This window comes from Tenebrio molitor, chromosome 6 (assembly GCF_963966145.1).
Source record: "Tenebrio molitor chromosome 6, icTenMoli1.1, whole genome shotgun sequence".
In the NCBI taxonomy this organism is placed as follows: Eukaryota; Metazoa; Arthropoda; class Insecta; order Coleoptera; family Tenebrionidae; genus Tenebrio; species Tenebrio molitor.
Window position 1 is genome coordinate 9244742 of NC_091051.1, and position 14987 is coordinate 9259728.

General features: G+C 34.4%; 1 protein-coding gene across 1 annotated transcript in view; it reads right to left on the bottom strand.

Moving 5' to 3' along the window:
* The window catches only part of Trim9 (E3 ubiquitin-protein ligase Trim9), an 88478-nt gene extending 76556 nt beyond the window's left edge, over positions 1-11922 (bottom strand). Inside the window, exon 1 of the mRNA XM_069052228.1 lies at positions 11128-11922. Within this exon, the coding sequence (XP_068908329.1) occupies positions 11128-11877 (750 nt within the window). The 5' untranslated portion in view covers positions 11878-11922. The remainder of the gene's footprint in view (positions 1-11127) is intronic.
* Between the last annotated feature and the right edge of the window lie 3065 nt (positions 11923-14987).

A 14987-nucleotide genomic window follows, 5' to 3' on the forward strand; every position in this document is an offset into this window, starting at 1 on the left:
GAACTTATTCGCGTCGAGGACGTTGACGTATCTCTCAGGTTACAAACGAAGTCCGGAAAAATTAAGTTAAAAAAAGATCAAGGGGAATTGTTCGTTAATCACGCAGCCTGTGAAAATGTGTACTGAATAAATTAATATTTAAAATTCCGCAGGCACCTTTTGCAGTTTAAAACCATACCTCCTTTTGAATGACGATGCCGGCACGAGTTCTGTGTTATTTTGAATGCGCTCTTAAAATTCACCAAAGCTGGAGCGCACGTGAATTTTACGAGAACCAACGTCCTTTTGACAATTATCCCTTTTAATTAAGACCACAAAAAGCGGTCCAGTAGATTTGTTTTCACTAACAAGAATGTTGAAATTACATCGATCCCTGATCGCGCTTTCAAAGAAAAAATCCCACCGAAGAAAAAAAAATATTTCAAATGAACAAAGGTTTCAAACTGATTTCATTTCTTCGTACAGATTTTCATGTTAAATTAAATATGTACATACCTATTACAAGAGGTAATGACATCACGACACCTACATTAATAAACTAATGGGTTATATAATACTTAGGGTAGAAACGACGTAAATGTAATTTCAAATCGAATTTGCCTTCCAAACGTTAGGTTCATGAGTAAATTACAAAATATAGTGACACCCTCCACTCACATCGAGAATGTTATATGTAACAAGAAATCTCCAAACCAGATGCAGAGCAGGGAAATATTTTAGTTTAAGAAACTATAAATTTCGCTCTATTACACCTTAGAACACACTCTCATGGTGCGGATTTTTATATTACGTATGTACTTCTTTTACTACCATATATGCTTACTCAGTATCTTGTAACACACTACTTATCAATCTAAGCACGTTTTAAGTCATATGAATGTGTTAATTCAACATGGATATAAACAATAATTCATTCAAAAATAATACAACAATTATTTATTAAATTATTTGAGGGGCTGACAATAAACTGAGTTTCAATAACTACAAGGAGATTATGTAAGGTAGATTAACAAAATCTCTCTGTTTGGGAACGCTAAGGTTAATTAATTAACTGAGCATGTTGATTCATTGTCTTTTTAGTAAAATAAAGACCTTGCATTGTACACACATTTAATTAAGTCTTACTTTACGCCTCATAAATCTTTTACTTGTACCCGCTGTGGTAAATATACATTTATTGTCTTTCCAAAAGCACAAGACTGTAAAAATCTAAAGAATTTTATTTGTCAATATAGACACCCAAGACACTAACACAGTGAGGCAGCGACACTAAAGTGTTTCGATGCCTCGCCAAAAAAAAACATTTCTTTGCACCTTCATCTGCTTCATCATTGCCAAAATGAGTACAAAGGTGCTTTTTCAATTTTGAAAATAAACCGAGATCACTGACAGTTAGATCTCAGGAATGGTGGAGTTGCTCCAAGGATTGTGTAATCGGCATTGTGGGTAGCAGCTATAAAAATGAACCTTTGTAAGACAGGGCATTATCCCGGTGGAACACCACACTTCGTTTCTCAAGTCCGAAACGTTATACGTTGCGGTTCATTTTTTAAATTACGATTTTATGCTGCATGCATCGGTCGTGGTTGAAAAATACCTCGTGAAAATATATTTTATTTTTTAATAGTACTTTAGATAATTATTTTTTAATCTTCTCTCAAAATGAAACCTAAATTCTGTAGGAAGCTATAATGACATTTGTATCCGTATAATATTTTCTCTGTCTTTCTTGGAAAATATTTTTCTCTGAAAAGGTGCGTCATGCGCAATTATTAAGGACGTCAGTAATTATCTTGCTCCCTTAGACAATGTGTCCTCAGCAGGTGTTACCTTCACCTACTACTTTCATTTCTACTGGAAGTGATTGATGGATATTACATGGCTAAATTTTTCTTCTATAAATAATTATGTAACATGAAAAATACAATAAAAATTAATTAAAACGCTTTCAATCTCACTAGAAAATATTTTATAAACCATCATGTTGCCACTGCAACTGAATCACCGCCAGATCAATACGCATTTTTAATAATGGAGCATACATTATTTGGTGAACATCATACATGAATGCTAAAGTAAAACTGCATGGTTTATCCTACGGCAGTCTGTTTGAAAATTTCATTGATGCAATAATAACCACTCTCCAATCTCCATACCCTGCAAAACCGATGGCAAAAACATGTTTGCTCTGTTTATGGACTATATTAGACGGTAAATTATTTATAAAACTTTGATTGCTGTTGCCGTTTTTATAAATTACAAAAATAAAAACTCGCAACCAATCACGCACTGTATTTTAAAATCATTATTAGTTTGAGAGAACACCTGCCAGGTTCCCAGGAATAATATTATAATATAAATTAATGAATGAATTAACTACTGGTTTATTGTTTATCTTTAATTTGAATGGTTGAGCAGCTTGAACGTGGCTACATTTAACACTGTAATATTTTCCGACTGAAAACGGAAAACGATTTCAGAAGTTTATTTCCAAAGATAAGTTTTCTCGCTCAAACTTTTGCATAATAAATTAAAATCTGTTGTTCTACGTAAATGACAATAGTTTGCTATTTGTACAAGTAAACGCTTCACATCCCAGTCTGAGGTGAAAACTGGCAGAAGATGACTTCTAAAGTTCTATTTTCTATCGGTTCCTCTAAATTCACAAAAAAATAAATAAACATTTATAAATTCATTTAACATAACCTTAAAAATCCAGAACTAACCTTTTACATTCTGACAGCAATTAATACTGTTGTGTTTTTTTAGGTTATGGGAATTTCTTCAGCCATTTTCAACTATGAACTTTAAGATTAGGTGACACATTCATACAAAGAATTAAGCTGAAAAAGTAAATGGCATCGTGTGATTTACTTATTTTTAATTCAGGAAATAAACAAAATGCCGACAACAATAAATCAGAGTGACCTTTTCCGAGTACTTATAATAATACACCGACTCCTGTTGAACTATAGCCAATTCCTCTTTCAAAGTTTTTGGCAATTTCACACTCACATTTTAATAAAGCTTCTTGTTGGGGTCATTATTCCTATTTTTTTACACAATTAGTGTATGCAAAAGCACTGATAAATCGGTCATGCATTGGAGGAAATTAATAAATTTCACACTCAACGGCTTCAATATTTTAAGCAGCCGACAGATGCCGTGAAAGTTAAAACGCCGCCGCCGGTTTGAATTTCATATTCTGAAAACAATATTATTCGTTCTTTATGTGGCCAACAAGCTGGTCAAGAAGTCCCGTGAAACGTACCTACTTATTATTAAGTGTCATTTACACAACTAAAAATTTGAGAATTCTTGAAATGAAATTATTAGCTTCCGGAAGAAATACCATTATGCTTTGTGTGTTCTGCACCGAACAGAATTAAATAAGCGCCTGCCGGCGTAATCTATGCAATCAAAAGGCGGAGGAACCGGTACTACATTAATTAAAAAGCATTCATCATTTGGGATCGATGCCGTAACAGGTCGTTATGCTGATGGAATTTATGCGGCAACTTGAAACAATCAGAAGAAAGTAGAATACAACTCCGACGCCAAAAGTGTTCGCGACTTCTTTTTCAGCTGGTAACAATAAGTAACGGTCGGGTAAGTGAAAAATTACATTGTTTGTGTTTGTCGATCATCTGTCAGTTTCGCCGGAAATCCGCGTTTCCGTAATTAATATAAAATAGAGGTTATTAACACTGTAAGAATAATTATTCATGTATTAAAATTAAATAATGCCGGAGTTGAGTTCATTTATTTGCGTTAGTTTTGAAGGTGCATAGCCTAATTAATGCTTAAGAATTTGCACTTCAATTCACTTCAAAAGGGTCTTAAAGAGAAATATCTATAAAGAAATTGAAGGACTTATGAAAGTTAAGGGAAAGAAAATGAAATATGTATATATTTGCAGTTTATATCCAACAGTACAATGTTATGATGATTATCCAGTTGGACATCCTACTAAAGTATTCAAACCTCCTACGTATAATTTCAAAATGGTATGGATTAATAAAATGTGAAATTTTACCACCAAAAGGTTTGTATCACCCCGTTTTACCTGTTAAGAATAAAACCAAATCTGGTGGAGCAAAGTTAGCATTTCCATTATGTCAAGTGTGTGCAAAATTAAATAATCAAAAAGATATATCGGGCGTTCAAATGAAATCCTGGGCTGGGAAGTGGGAAGGCGTTGGAAACCGTCAATTGTTGTGCTTTTTAAAGCGTAGATTAATTGGAACATGTTGACAGCTAAAATTTAGAGCCAAAAAAGACTTTCTTTTTTCCTTCTTTGCAATGTTTTACATTAAAAATAGAATAACTTAACGATTCCTATTATCGAAGCAAATATGTGAAGGCACCCTGTTCTGAAAACAAACATATTCATTTATGTCCCGATTAAACATAAACAAATATAATTCGTGTCAAACGGCGGGAAATTCAAACTTTACACTGTCCTAAACGGTTTAATTTTTCAACGCCTACTCAGCTCAGGATTTCATTTGAACACGCGATATTATGTACTCATACAGAATCTCAAAGAATTATCAGAGGAACCTGGTGCACAAATGAGGTAGAAAAAGCAATTGAAAAAGGATACAAAATAATAACTATTGATGAAGTTTGGCATTTTGAAAAAAAAATCGAGTTATTTGTTTAAAGGATATGTAAAAGCATTTATGAAAATAAAGTTAGAGACAAGTGAATGGAAAAATGATTTTGAATCAGAAGAAGAATATAGAAAAGCTGTAAAAGAAAATCCAGGTATTGAATTGGGTAAAATAGAAAATAATCCTGGAAAGAGAGCTGTTGCAAAAATATGCTTAAATTCCTTATGGGGTAAATTTGGTCAGAGACAAAATATGGGCGCAGCAGAGTATGTTACAGATATTAAGAGATTTTATGAAATTTTATTAGATAACAGACTTGATAATATGCATATCAATGAATTAAATGAAAATATGTTACAAATTGATTACAAGTATAAAGATTGCTATGTAGAAAATGATTTCAATACCAATACATTCATAGCTGCTTATGAATTATTTATTATTAATTATCCTCCTTTTAAATCAACTTTTTTTCTATAATTGCTTATCATTTACGATAGTACAATGGAGCAAAAACGTTTTGGTGTAAAAAATTCACTTATAGAAGAACTGAGACTATTTCATTTGGCGCTTCAACAGAAACGCTTAAAAATGCCTTTTACTATACGTGCGGAAGTGTTCGCCGGTGAAGAATATAGTTATGAAACAATTACAGCGTCTCCAAGAAAGATAACAATACCAGATTGTATACCTCCCATCGATAAACCTTCCGCTTCCGAGGCAACCATTACGATTAACAAATGAAACAGGATTAAAATTGCGAATCAATAATTTTTTATGTACCACAATTAGATTTACGACGCCAGAAGAAAGAACGGAATTCGCACGAGCACTAGGAAATTTGGACCCTGAATAAGAATGGTTTAACAGTAGTTTTTCTTTTTATATTGTTTTATTATTGCAATTATAGCACCAGCTCATGAGTCTGACGATAACGTTCATAACAACATACCAAATGACGCTCATTGACCCTTGATGTAAACCGAATGTTATTAAAAAAATATATATTTTTTTAAATTATTATACATACAACGTGTAATAGAAATAAGTACATTAATTTTAACTGGTAATAGAACTCATCAAAAGGAACAACTTTTCTCTCTGCCATTTTGGCGAAAAACGTTGCGTAATGGCTTAAAAAAGTCGGAAAGATTTTCCTAAAACCGTTCATATCTCCACAACTAAGCTACCTAAAAACGTGAAACAACCAGATTCTTACGAAGTGGATTTTTTGCTATACGGGTAGATTTCTTTGAATTTCGATTTCTGCGTTAAAACACGTTTTCTGGATGAAAATGGATGTTTTTTTCATAATAGCGCTGATCTCAATTAGGCATTGCAGTATTTAGTGGCGTAGGGCTATTTTAGTGAAAAATCTCTCCAATTTTTTTTTTGGAATTAAACATCGTTTTTCGGCAAAATGGTAGATAGAAAAGTTGTTCTTTTTGACGAGTTCTATTACCAGTTAAAATTAATGTACCTATTTCAGAAACACCCTGTATATGTAATACATATTGTACTCATATAGTTATTATAATTTTCTAAAAAACCAACAACAATATACAAAACATGTAAAGTATATAAAAAAATTAATTCAAATGAAACAATTCGTCCAACGAAGAAGAAATAGGCGTAGTCCCCGGAATGCTCGCTACTTTTTGATAATTAATTTAATAAATTCTTGAAATATTTGATTTTTTTAATAAACCTTATAAAGAGGACAGACCCCATAAAAAAGTGTTGTGTACTGAGGGGGGCTTAACTTTGTGTAAATGACAACGAAAAATAATAATATATTATTATTATTATTGTTGTTGACGGCTAACAGGCTTGATGCCCAATTAGAAGCCCTGCCAAAAAGAAAACGATACACAAAACACATTCACAACACAACAACCATTAGTGCTTATTCACAATGGACATAAGACATAAGAAATACATAAGAGATACCTAAGAATAATTTGTAAATTTGGGCAATTGGAAAATAATTTGTGTGTCCATATAACTCGAATATGATTCTCCATGCCTTTTTGTATGCAACAATAATGTTCACTGAGGTCACTTATCATAGATTACGTAAAAATTAATAGTATTCACACTGCATGTATCATGAATTTCTTATGCCTTATGTCAAGCTTATGTCCATTGTGAATAAGCACTTACACACAGAGCATCCCAACACCCAGGCTACAGCTACCGAGCACTCATCTGAGTAGGATCGCCCTGGTTCACGGGGAGGATGTAGAAAACACTCCTTACCCTAGATCCCGACCGGCTAACCCTCAAACTGATCCTCTCCAGAACGTGAGGACATTCCTGCAGCGCTCTGAACAATTTGAACAAAAAGATCACCGAATGCTCCATGCGTCTATCGAGCAGAGACTGCAGACCAACCTCACCGAGCAGAAGACCTTGCGGACACCCACGAGGCGGATATGCACCATTCAACATGAAGACTACATTCTTCAGGAATCTGCGTTGCACTCGCTTCAGAAGAGAAGAGTGAACAAAATAAGTATATCGCCGACCAAGGGAAGCATACTCGAGCCGGGATCTCACATAGGTGATATGCAGAAGCTTCAGGGTCGCGACATTAGAGAATTCCCTTATAATATAATACATAATTATAAAGGTGATATTGATAAATTAACTCAAGACCATCTGTGGGCAATTCAATTTTTATATGGAAAACCTAAACGATTAAAATATGAATTAATACCAACAACTGTTAAAATATCGACAATTACAGAACAACCAGATTCAGCACATCCTCATGAGCCGAAGGCGAACTCGACCAAGTCTTTAGAACCAAATTTACCAGACTTATGTTCAATAAATCATCCAGATAATTTATTATTAACTTCAAATCACCATTTATATACAGCATGCATGAGTCAGCTAAAACAGGTCAGTGGTATAAAACAGAAACTAAAGAATAATTTGAAAATTTTTTGTGCTAAATTTAATGAGTGGTACACTCTCATTGTATGCACATTTTTTTTAGGATTCTATGATAACCCTGATAGGAGATATTAATTAAAACAAGACGACAAGAAAAAAAAATGTACAAATTTGTACCTTTTTATATTCAGTTGAAGGATTTTTTTTTAAATAATGTTATTGCATTTGTTTTGGTGAGAATCGCCCTCAAATGTCACATGATTTATATTGATAAATCACAACTCCGAATTATTTGAATAGCAACCAATCACAATTTAATTAAGTGGAAATTTTCCCTAGGGAAAATTTCCGATATAATTTACCTAGGGAAAAGTTTTTTCGGGCGATTCTCAGATATAATATACCAAGGGACAGATATATTGCCGGAAATTTTTTCGAGCAGTCCTCACACACGAGTGTTTGTAGCAAGAAAATTACACGAGGGCGCCAGCCCGAGCGACAAACACGAGTATTGGACTGCACGAAAAAATTTCTGGCGATATATATCTGTCCCGAGGTGTATTCGGAAAAGAATCGCCCGAAAAATTTTTTTCCCTAGGGAAAATTTCCGCTTAATTAAATTGTGATTGGTTGCTATTCAAACAATTCGGAATTGTGATTTGTCAATATAAATCATGTGACATTTGAAGGCGATTCTCTTCCGAATATACCTCGGGACAGATATATATCGCCAGAAATTTTTTCTTGCAGTCCAACACTCGTGTTTGTCGCTCAAAATTACCCTCGGGCTGGCGCCCTCGTGTAATTTTCTTGCTACAAACACTCGTGTGTCAGGACTGCTCGAAAAAATTTCCGGCAATATATCTGTCCCTTGGTATATTATATATGAAAATTGAACAGATTTGCTCAAAACAATCCTTATTCTCAAAATGTTCATTTTTAAATGTACCTTAAAAACAAGACAAAATGCTTAAAAACCTGAGTAAAATCGCATAAAATCCTATTCATTATAAATACAGTTTTTACATCAATTTCACAGAGACAGGGTGTTTTACCATAGACCGTAAAACCAGGACAAAATCATTGAAATGTTTGCTTTTTAAATAGATTTTTGAAAACAGGCTGTGAATTCGCTTCGCATGCTACGCACTAGGCACTAGTCCACTTTGTGGACGCTCATAAGGACCTTGTACGAATTTGTTTGGACAAAACCGTATTCATTTTTGTCGCCCAACAAAAACAGGGGCAAAACGGCAAATTTTAAGCATTTTCAAAGGTGAATTTGTTTGGCGGAAATCGTATTCATATGTGTTCTGAAGTGGTCCAATAGAAAAACTGAGAAAAAAGGCGAATTTTAATTTTTAACAAAGGGACCTGAAAAACGAGGTAGATTTGATAAAAAAAATGGTGTGTGCTATAGGGACCTTACTAGTACATAGTTATGTTCAAATAATTGCGAACCATGTCCTACTCCCTAGTGATAAAGCCCTGTGTATGCTATGCAAACATTTTAGAGAAAACGCAAAATTTGACCGTTGCGGCGCTGATCTTCGAACGGATTTGAAACTGTCAAAAATGACAAGCACGTTTAAAAGACTCGTGAAGTGTGAAACACAATCAAAATATTTATTGATAATATGGTATAATAACCAATAATTCACAACTGTACCTTATAATGCATCGGTGTTTTTAGTTTCACCTTAAAGTTGGCATTGGAGAGTCGATTATGAACGCACTACGGATTACGGATGACGGACCAGCTGTTAAAATCTTACGTTTTTATACGAGTGGTACGTTCACAATCGACTCTTCAAAGCCAACTTTAAAGTGAAATTTAAAAAACACCCCATAAGATGAGAGTCTTATCTGAATCACAGAAGGACCTTTGCGTGTAGTTTTTTATGAATTCGTTATAAAACATTTTATTTACCGGAATTTGAAAAAAAAAATTACAACCCTTTTTTCCAAAATTCAGATTTAAAGGAACTTCATTGAAAGAACGTGACGTTTTTATGTTTTTACATGTCTTATTATGAAGCCCAGCCATTTTTATATATGTAAATACATCATGTAAAAAACGAATAAGGTAATGAAAAACACTAATGCAAAAATAAAAGGAACACAGACAAAATCAAGCAGGCGCTTGACCATAAATTTATTTGAACACTTGTTACCACATTTGACCATTCATACATATTTGAACACTTGTTACAATAAACAAGTTACTGCTTTGGATTTGACATTTTAACTGTATATTTTAAAGTTAGCCTAATAATCTTATTTTTTTTTACTCTTCAATATATTTTTTAAAATTGTCAGTATAAACAAAATGAGAGTAAACTTTTCTAATACTTATAATAATATACCAACTTTTGTTGAACTATAGTCAACAGTTCTTTAAAAGATTTTGACAGCTTTTTTGTGTGGTAACAACTGATCACACATAATAAGCAAACATGATATACCAAAATGGAAACAGTCCATGTACGCAAGACTATTCTGCGAATAAGTTTTATTTAATGAGTTAATTAACCTGCCTGGAGAGTCCAACGAATATAATTAGGATAAGATTGTTTCAACTCGTTTGAACTTAAACCCGGTGTATTCACAAAATTTTAAAAGTAAATAGGTACGGGGCGTATTAACCGTAATGTCTTGAAGAAAAATGTACAGTTGCGGAATTAAAATTTCGGGCAGTATTGTCAATGTCATGATATAAACTCTAAAACAACCTTTACGTTAATAACCTCATTTTTTTACTCTTGGTATGTTTTTGTTTTTTTTTTTTGGCATTCAAAAATTGTGATTTGTGGCATAATAACGGGTGGGCAACATATTAAAGCGATGATTTAATTACACTCAGTGCAATTAACTCAAAATTCAAAATTGACTGCGTGACTGACACAGTAAAGTTTAATGTTTGAATGTCAGTCTCAGTCATGATGACAGTAAAAGGTGGTTTACGGAGATTTTGTTGAGGTGACAGAAAAATACTGTCCGAAATTTTAATTCCGCAACTGTACTACTTTGTGGAGTTGTACTACGGCGGCCAAAAAATTTTAGCCATTTTCTGTCATTAAAAAAAAAAAATGTAATTCATGCTTTATTGTCATGATTATGATTGGCATTTTTTGGGTGGTAAATTTCAAAACTTGAAATTATTTTGTCATTTTCTACTACACAGTACGTTGACCTCAGGTTATCTATGTACGATTGCTCTAATTTTGTTCATTCATGTCGGATTTTTGGAATACATATTTGAGCTTTAAGCAGTTTAAATTGATTCGCAGAATAACAATATGCACGTCAAAATGACAAGAATCGCAAGTGGGGTTACGGTTCCTAAAGGTTTATTTACACTTTACGTGAATGTCAAGATAGTGATGGCTAAAATTTTTTGGCCGCCATAGTAAATGTTTTAAAACAGATAAAAAAAACTGTCAAGAATGTGGGTTTGTATCTTCTAAACCCCAATCGTGTGTTTAAGTGATTTGTCTGAAGGTTACGTGCTAATTGCTCCTGCAGCCCTTTTCAAGAACTTTACTTAGCAACCGAGTGGTAGGAATCCGTAGTTGTTTAGGACATCATTCCAGCTTGTGTTAAAATTTACCTTTTGAGCCTTGCACATGATCGCAAGAGCTTGGACATCGTGGGAAGCGTGCCTCGAATCCATCAAACAAAGGGCACACACACCAATTTTACACACTAAACAGTACATGTTCAAGTTCTCTTCTGGATGGTCGGCGCATTTGCCATCCTTGCTCCTGACGATATGTCCTGAGCACCGCTTCGGTTCAGCGAGCACATGCTTGGCCAGAGGACCTCTCGCAGGATGGCAAGACTCTCTGCAGGTCTCGCAGTACAAGACCTCACATTGCTCGCACATAACAGTCGCCTCTTTGGCCGGTTCCGTTTCGCACATTTGACATTTCAGCGTTAGGTTCTTGAGCTCGCTGTACTTCTCGACGATGCCTTGCATGACACGGTACTTGGGCAAGTTGTGGGCGCCGTTCTCGTCGAAATACACCAGCTTGTGACAGACGGGACAGGAGAGGCTCAGGGCGCTGGGGAAGAGGAGGCCGTTGGGGGTGCCGACGTAGCTGTTGGGGCGCGACGTGCAGACCACGCCACTGTCCGTTTCACTTAAGATAGACAACTTGTCACTTTCTTGGTAGTCGCCTGAACTTCCAGAAGCCACGCTCTCGGCGTTCTCCGAAGAGTTGGTCGACGAGGCTGCATTGTTCTGAGCGGGCTGTTGCAAATGTACGGCGCAGCTGATGCACAGAGCGTGGTAGCACGGTAACAAGACGGGGTTGTTGAAGAACTGTTTACAAGCCGGACAGCGTAACTCCTCCTCCATCGTACGCAACTCACGAAACTCTACTGGTCGCAGGCGGCGGCGCTCATACTGCACACCGGTTGTTTTAAAACACGCGGCGAGCGGCACACGAAAAACCACGAACGCGGCCGACGGTTTGTTTTGTTGCAGTTATTGTTAGCGGCAGATGGAGATGGATTGAGGGTTGAGGTCGACGACATAATTTTTTCTTTCGATTTTTTCTAGATCCGTTTTTTGTTTTCGCCAGATTTAGACAGCCATAAAAATGATTTATTCTCCTCCAGCGTTATAGTTTTAGTAGACGTACGTAATATGATTGTAATATATCTGTAATATGGTCAAATTAGGTAGGTATATGGCTAATCGATACCTTCATTACGCGTTTTTGTAACTGAAAGTGTGCTTACGTAACTTTCCGAAACATTTCTTTTTTACACCTGTAGAATAATATCTCATTAATCCTCTTGTCAGTAACTTAGGTACATCTGTAAATTTTTTAAATAATATTAATAACTTTGTTCTTTGTATAAATATGTAAGCACTATACAGAGTGAATGTAATCCTTAGACAGGTAAGCCTTATTTTTAAAAATTGCATCTTTTCCGATCCTTGTCATTTTTCGATTGTGTTTGGTTTCACATTCTGAGTTTATGGAGAGATTTTTTTTATAATGGGACACCATACATTTGCTGTCGTCATGGCAAAGTATGACAGTTGACAGTTTTCGAGAGTTTCGAAAGTTAACCATTTAATGTTGATGGTTTATCATTGTTTCTAAATCTATTCAAATGCGATAAAAAAAAGTGGCGTGCTGTTGGACCTGTGAGTCCTGTGACATTATAGTGTGAAAACAAACAAAAAATACAAAAACTAGATTTAACTGGACACAATTAAAATAATCATGTTCTGGCTAAATTCCTAAGAGCATTCTCTGTTTCAAAAGAACTGTCACCCAAGGGTAAAAACAACTTAAAAAATGTTTTTCATGACCACCTGCCTGGAAAGCGAATTTAAGAACTTTTAAACGATTAAACGCTTTCTAGATTATAAATTGTAATTAATTGATCGTTTTATTTTCAAATTAGTTATCCTCGATAAAACCAAGTTAGGGAATATCACTTTTGAAGTATTTTCAGTTAACTAGAGATAATAGGATTCACTAGAGATATGTAATAGGAGTAGATTGTTTTGTAACATTACCGTTTCCAATAGTAACCAGAATAGGTAGAACAGCAAACATTTGTAATTCGATTAAAATGTTGGCGACCGCCATTAGCTAGGATTCTACATTTCATGTTTAAAGCTTGTTTGACACGATGCTAAATTTTGTAGAAAATTTGTTAGAAAATGAGAGAGACCCTCGATCAGGACCAATGAACGATCAGGATCATAGTCTGTCTTTGTCAGATCCTGATCGTTCATTGGTCCTCTTTCATTTTCTAACAAATCTTCTACAAAATTTAGCATCGTGTCATACAGCCTTAAGTAAATTTTTATTCTCTTGTGCAAAGGTGGTTGCCACTTGGCCCTCCATATTTCCTTCATGAAATATGTATAACAAACGAACGTAGATTTGTAATGTTGTTGAGCTAACATCATAATGGAGAAAAAGAGAAAGCATAAAAAATGAAATACAAATATAAATTAATAAAATAAATATAAAAATATCTTTGTTATACATATTGTTTCTATCAAAAAAAAAAACTTTAATAAGTATATAACGGGTGACTATTAAAATTTTCACTTAGGGTTGGCTATGGATCATTCTTTGTTTTCCGTTGTACCTTAGACACTGACAAGTTTGACATTTCAATAAATGTTTTTTCTCTTAATTTGGTTATGTTTCAATTGAACTGACTGACATTTGTCGTTCGTTCTTGCGTGTGTCTAAAGTAACAGAAAAAATAAAAACTCGTTCAAAGCCAACTCCAAGTGAAAATTTTAATAGTCACCCGTTATAATAAATTCGATGAGTTATTTTAGTCTTTATTTACAATTTCAAGAATAATTTGTTATTGCAGGAATTTTGAAATATAAATTATAGAGGCAGTAATCCGTGGAAATAATTATTACGTTGAATTTAAGAAATAAGCAATCAGGCATTGGTTAATAAATTTTAAAACAATAATTAATGTTTAATTAGTGCACGAATAACAGTTATACGAAGATTAATTGCAATGGTTATTTATACATTAATTTACCTAACAAGCTGTCTGCTTGTGTAATGGAAAAAATGTGTTTATACATTTAGGAAATGTTAGAAGATTCCTTTTCAGCAACAATTATACAGCCTGTCCCAGAACTGCCTCCCCATAGAAAACAGGCATGTGTCGACAGCAAAAGAGACTCCAAGATGACTAAAATTAATTTTCCTGTAGCTTTATAGAGATTTCATCAATTCCAGAAGTATTACTTACTAAAAAATTGAACAGGTTGCTAGACAGCAAAAATAATTATTGATCTCGCAATAATCAGCGAAAAGTTTAATTGGAATTTTGACTTCGAAACGCCGGCAAAATTGCGGTCATCCTTGATGGTGCTCAACTCTGATTGATCAACTTAAAAACGTCTTTTCTCGATTATAGCTTGAGATAGGACTTTTTTTCTTTAAAATTCAGATTAATACATTTACTCAAATACTCCCTTTTTTCTCTGGGTAGGTAGTTCTAGGACAGCCTGTATACAGTTCGGCTTGAACATCACAAAATACATTTGAAAAATGCTTAATCAGTGCGAGGCTAGATCAACAAACCGACAAATGCAGTACTTTTTATTAAATTACCATCTCCTATAGAGACGTATTTGTTTTCTCGTGCTTTTTCTTTAGGAAGAATAATCAAGAGCTCAAAAATTACATGACCACTTACAAATATCGTGCCTCTTTAGAAATTGCTGCGTTTTGATCAACATATGATACTTTTGCTTTTTTCAAACTTATGAAGAAGTATAATTCAGTTTCGAAGCACAGTACTGTTATTTTCGTTTAGAGAACTCTTAATACAAGGAAGCTGCCCTGATATCCTAAAATTGTCGTTTCCTTCAAAGCTACTTTTTTCTAATGAGACAACTACAAACCACACACTTCCTGAGTAACTACAGGGTTCCCGCAACCTAATGACGAGGAGTATTAA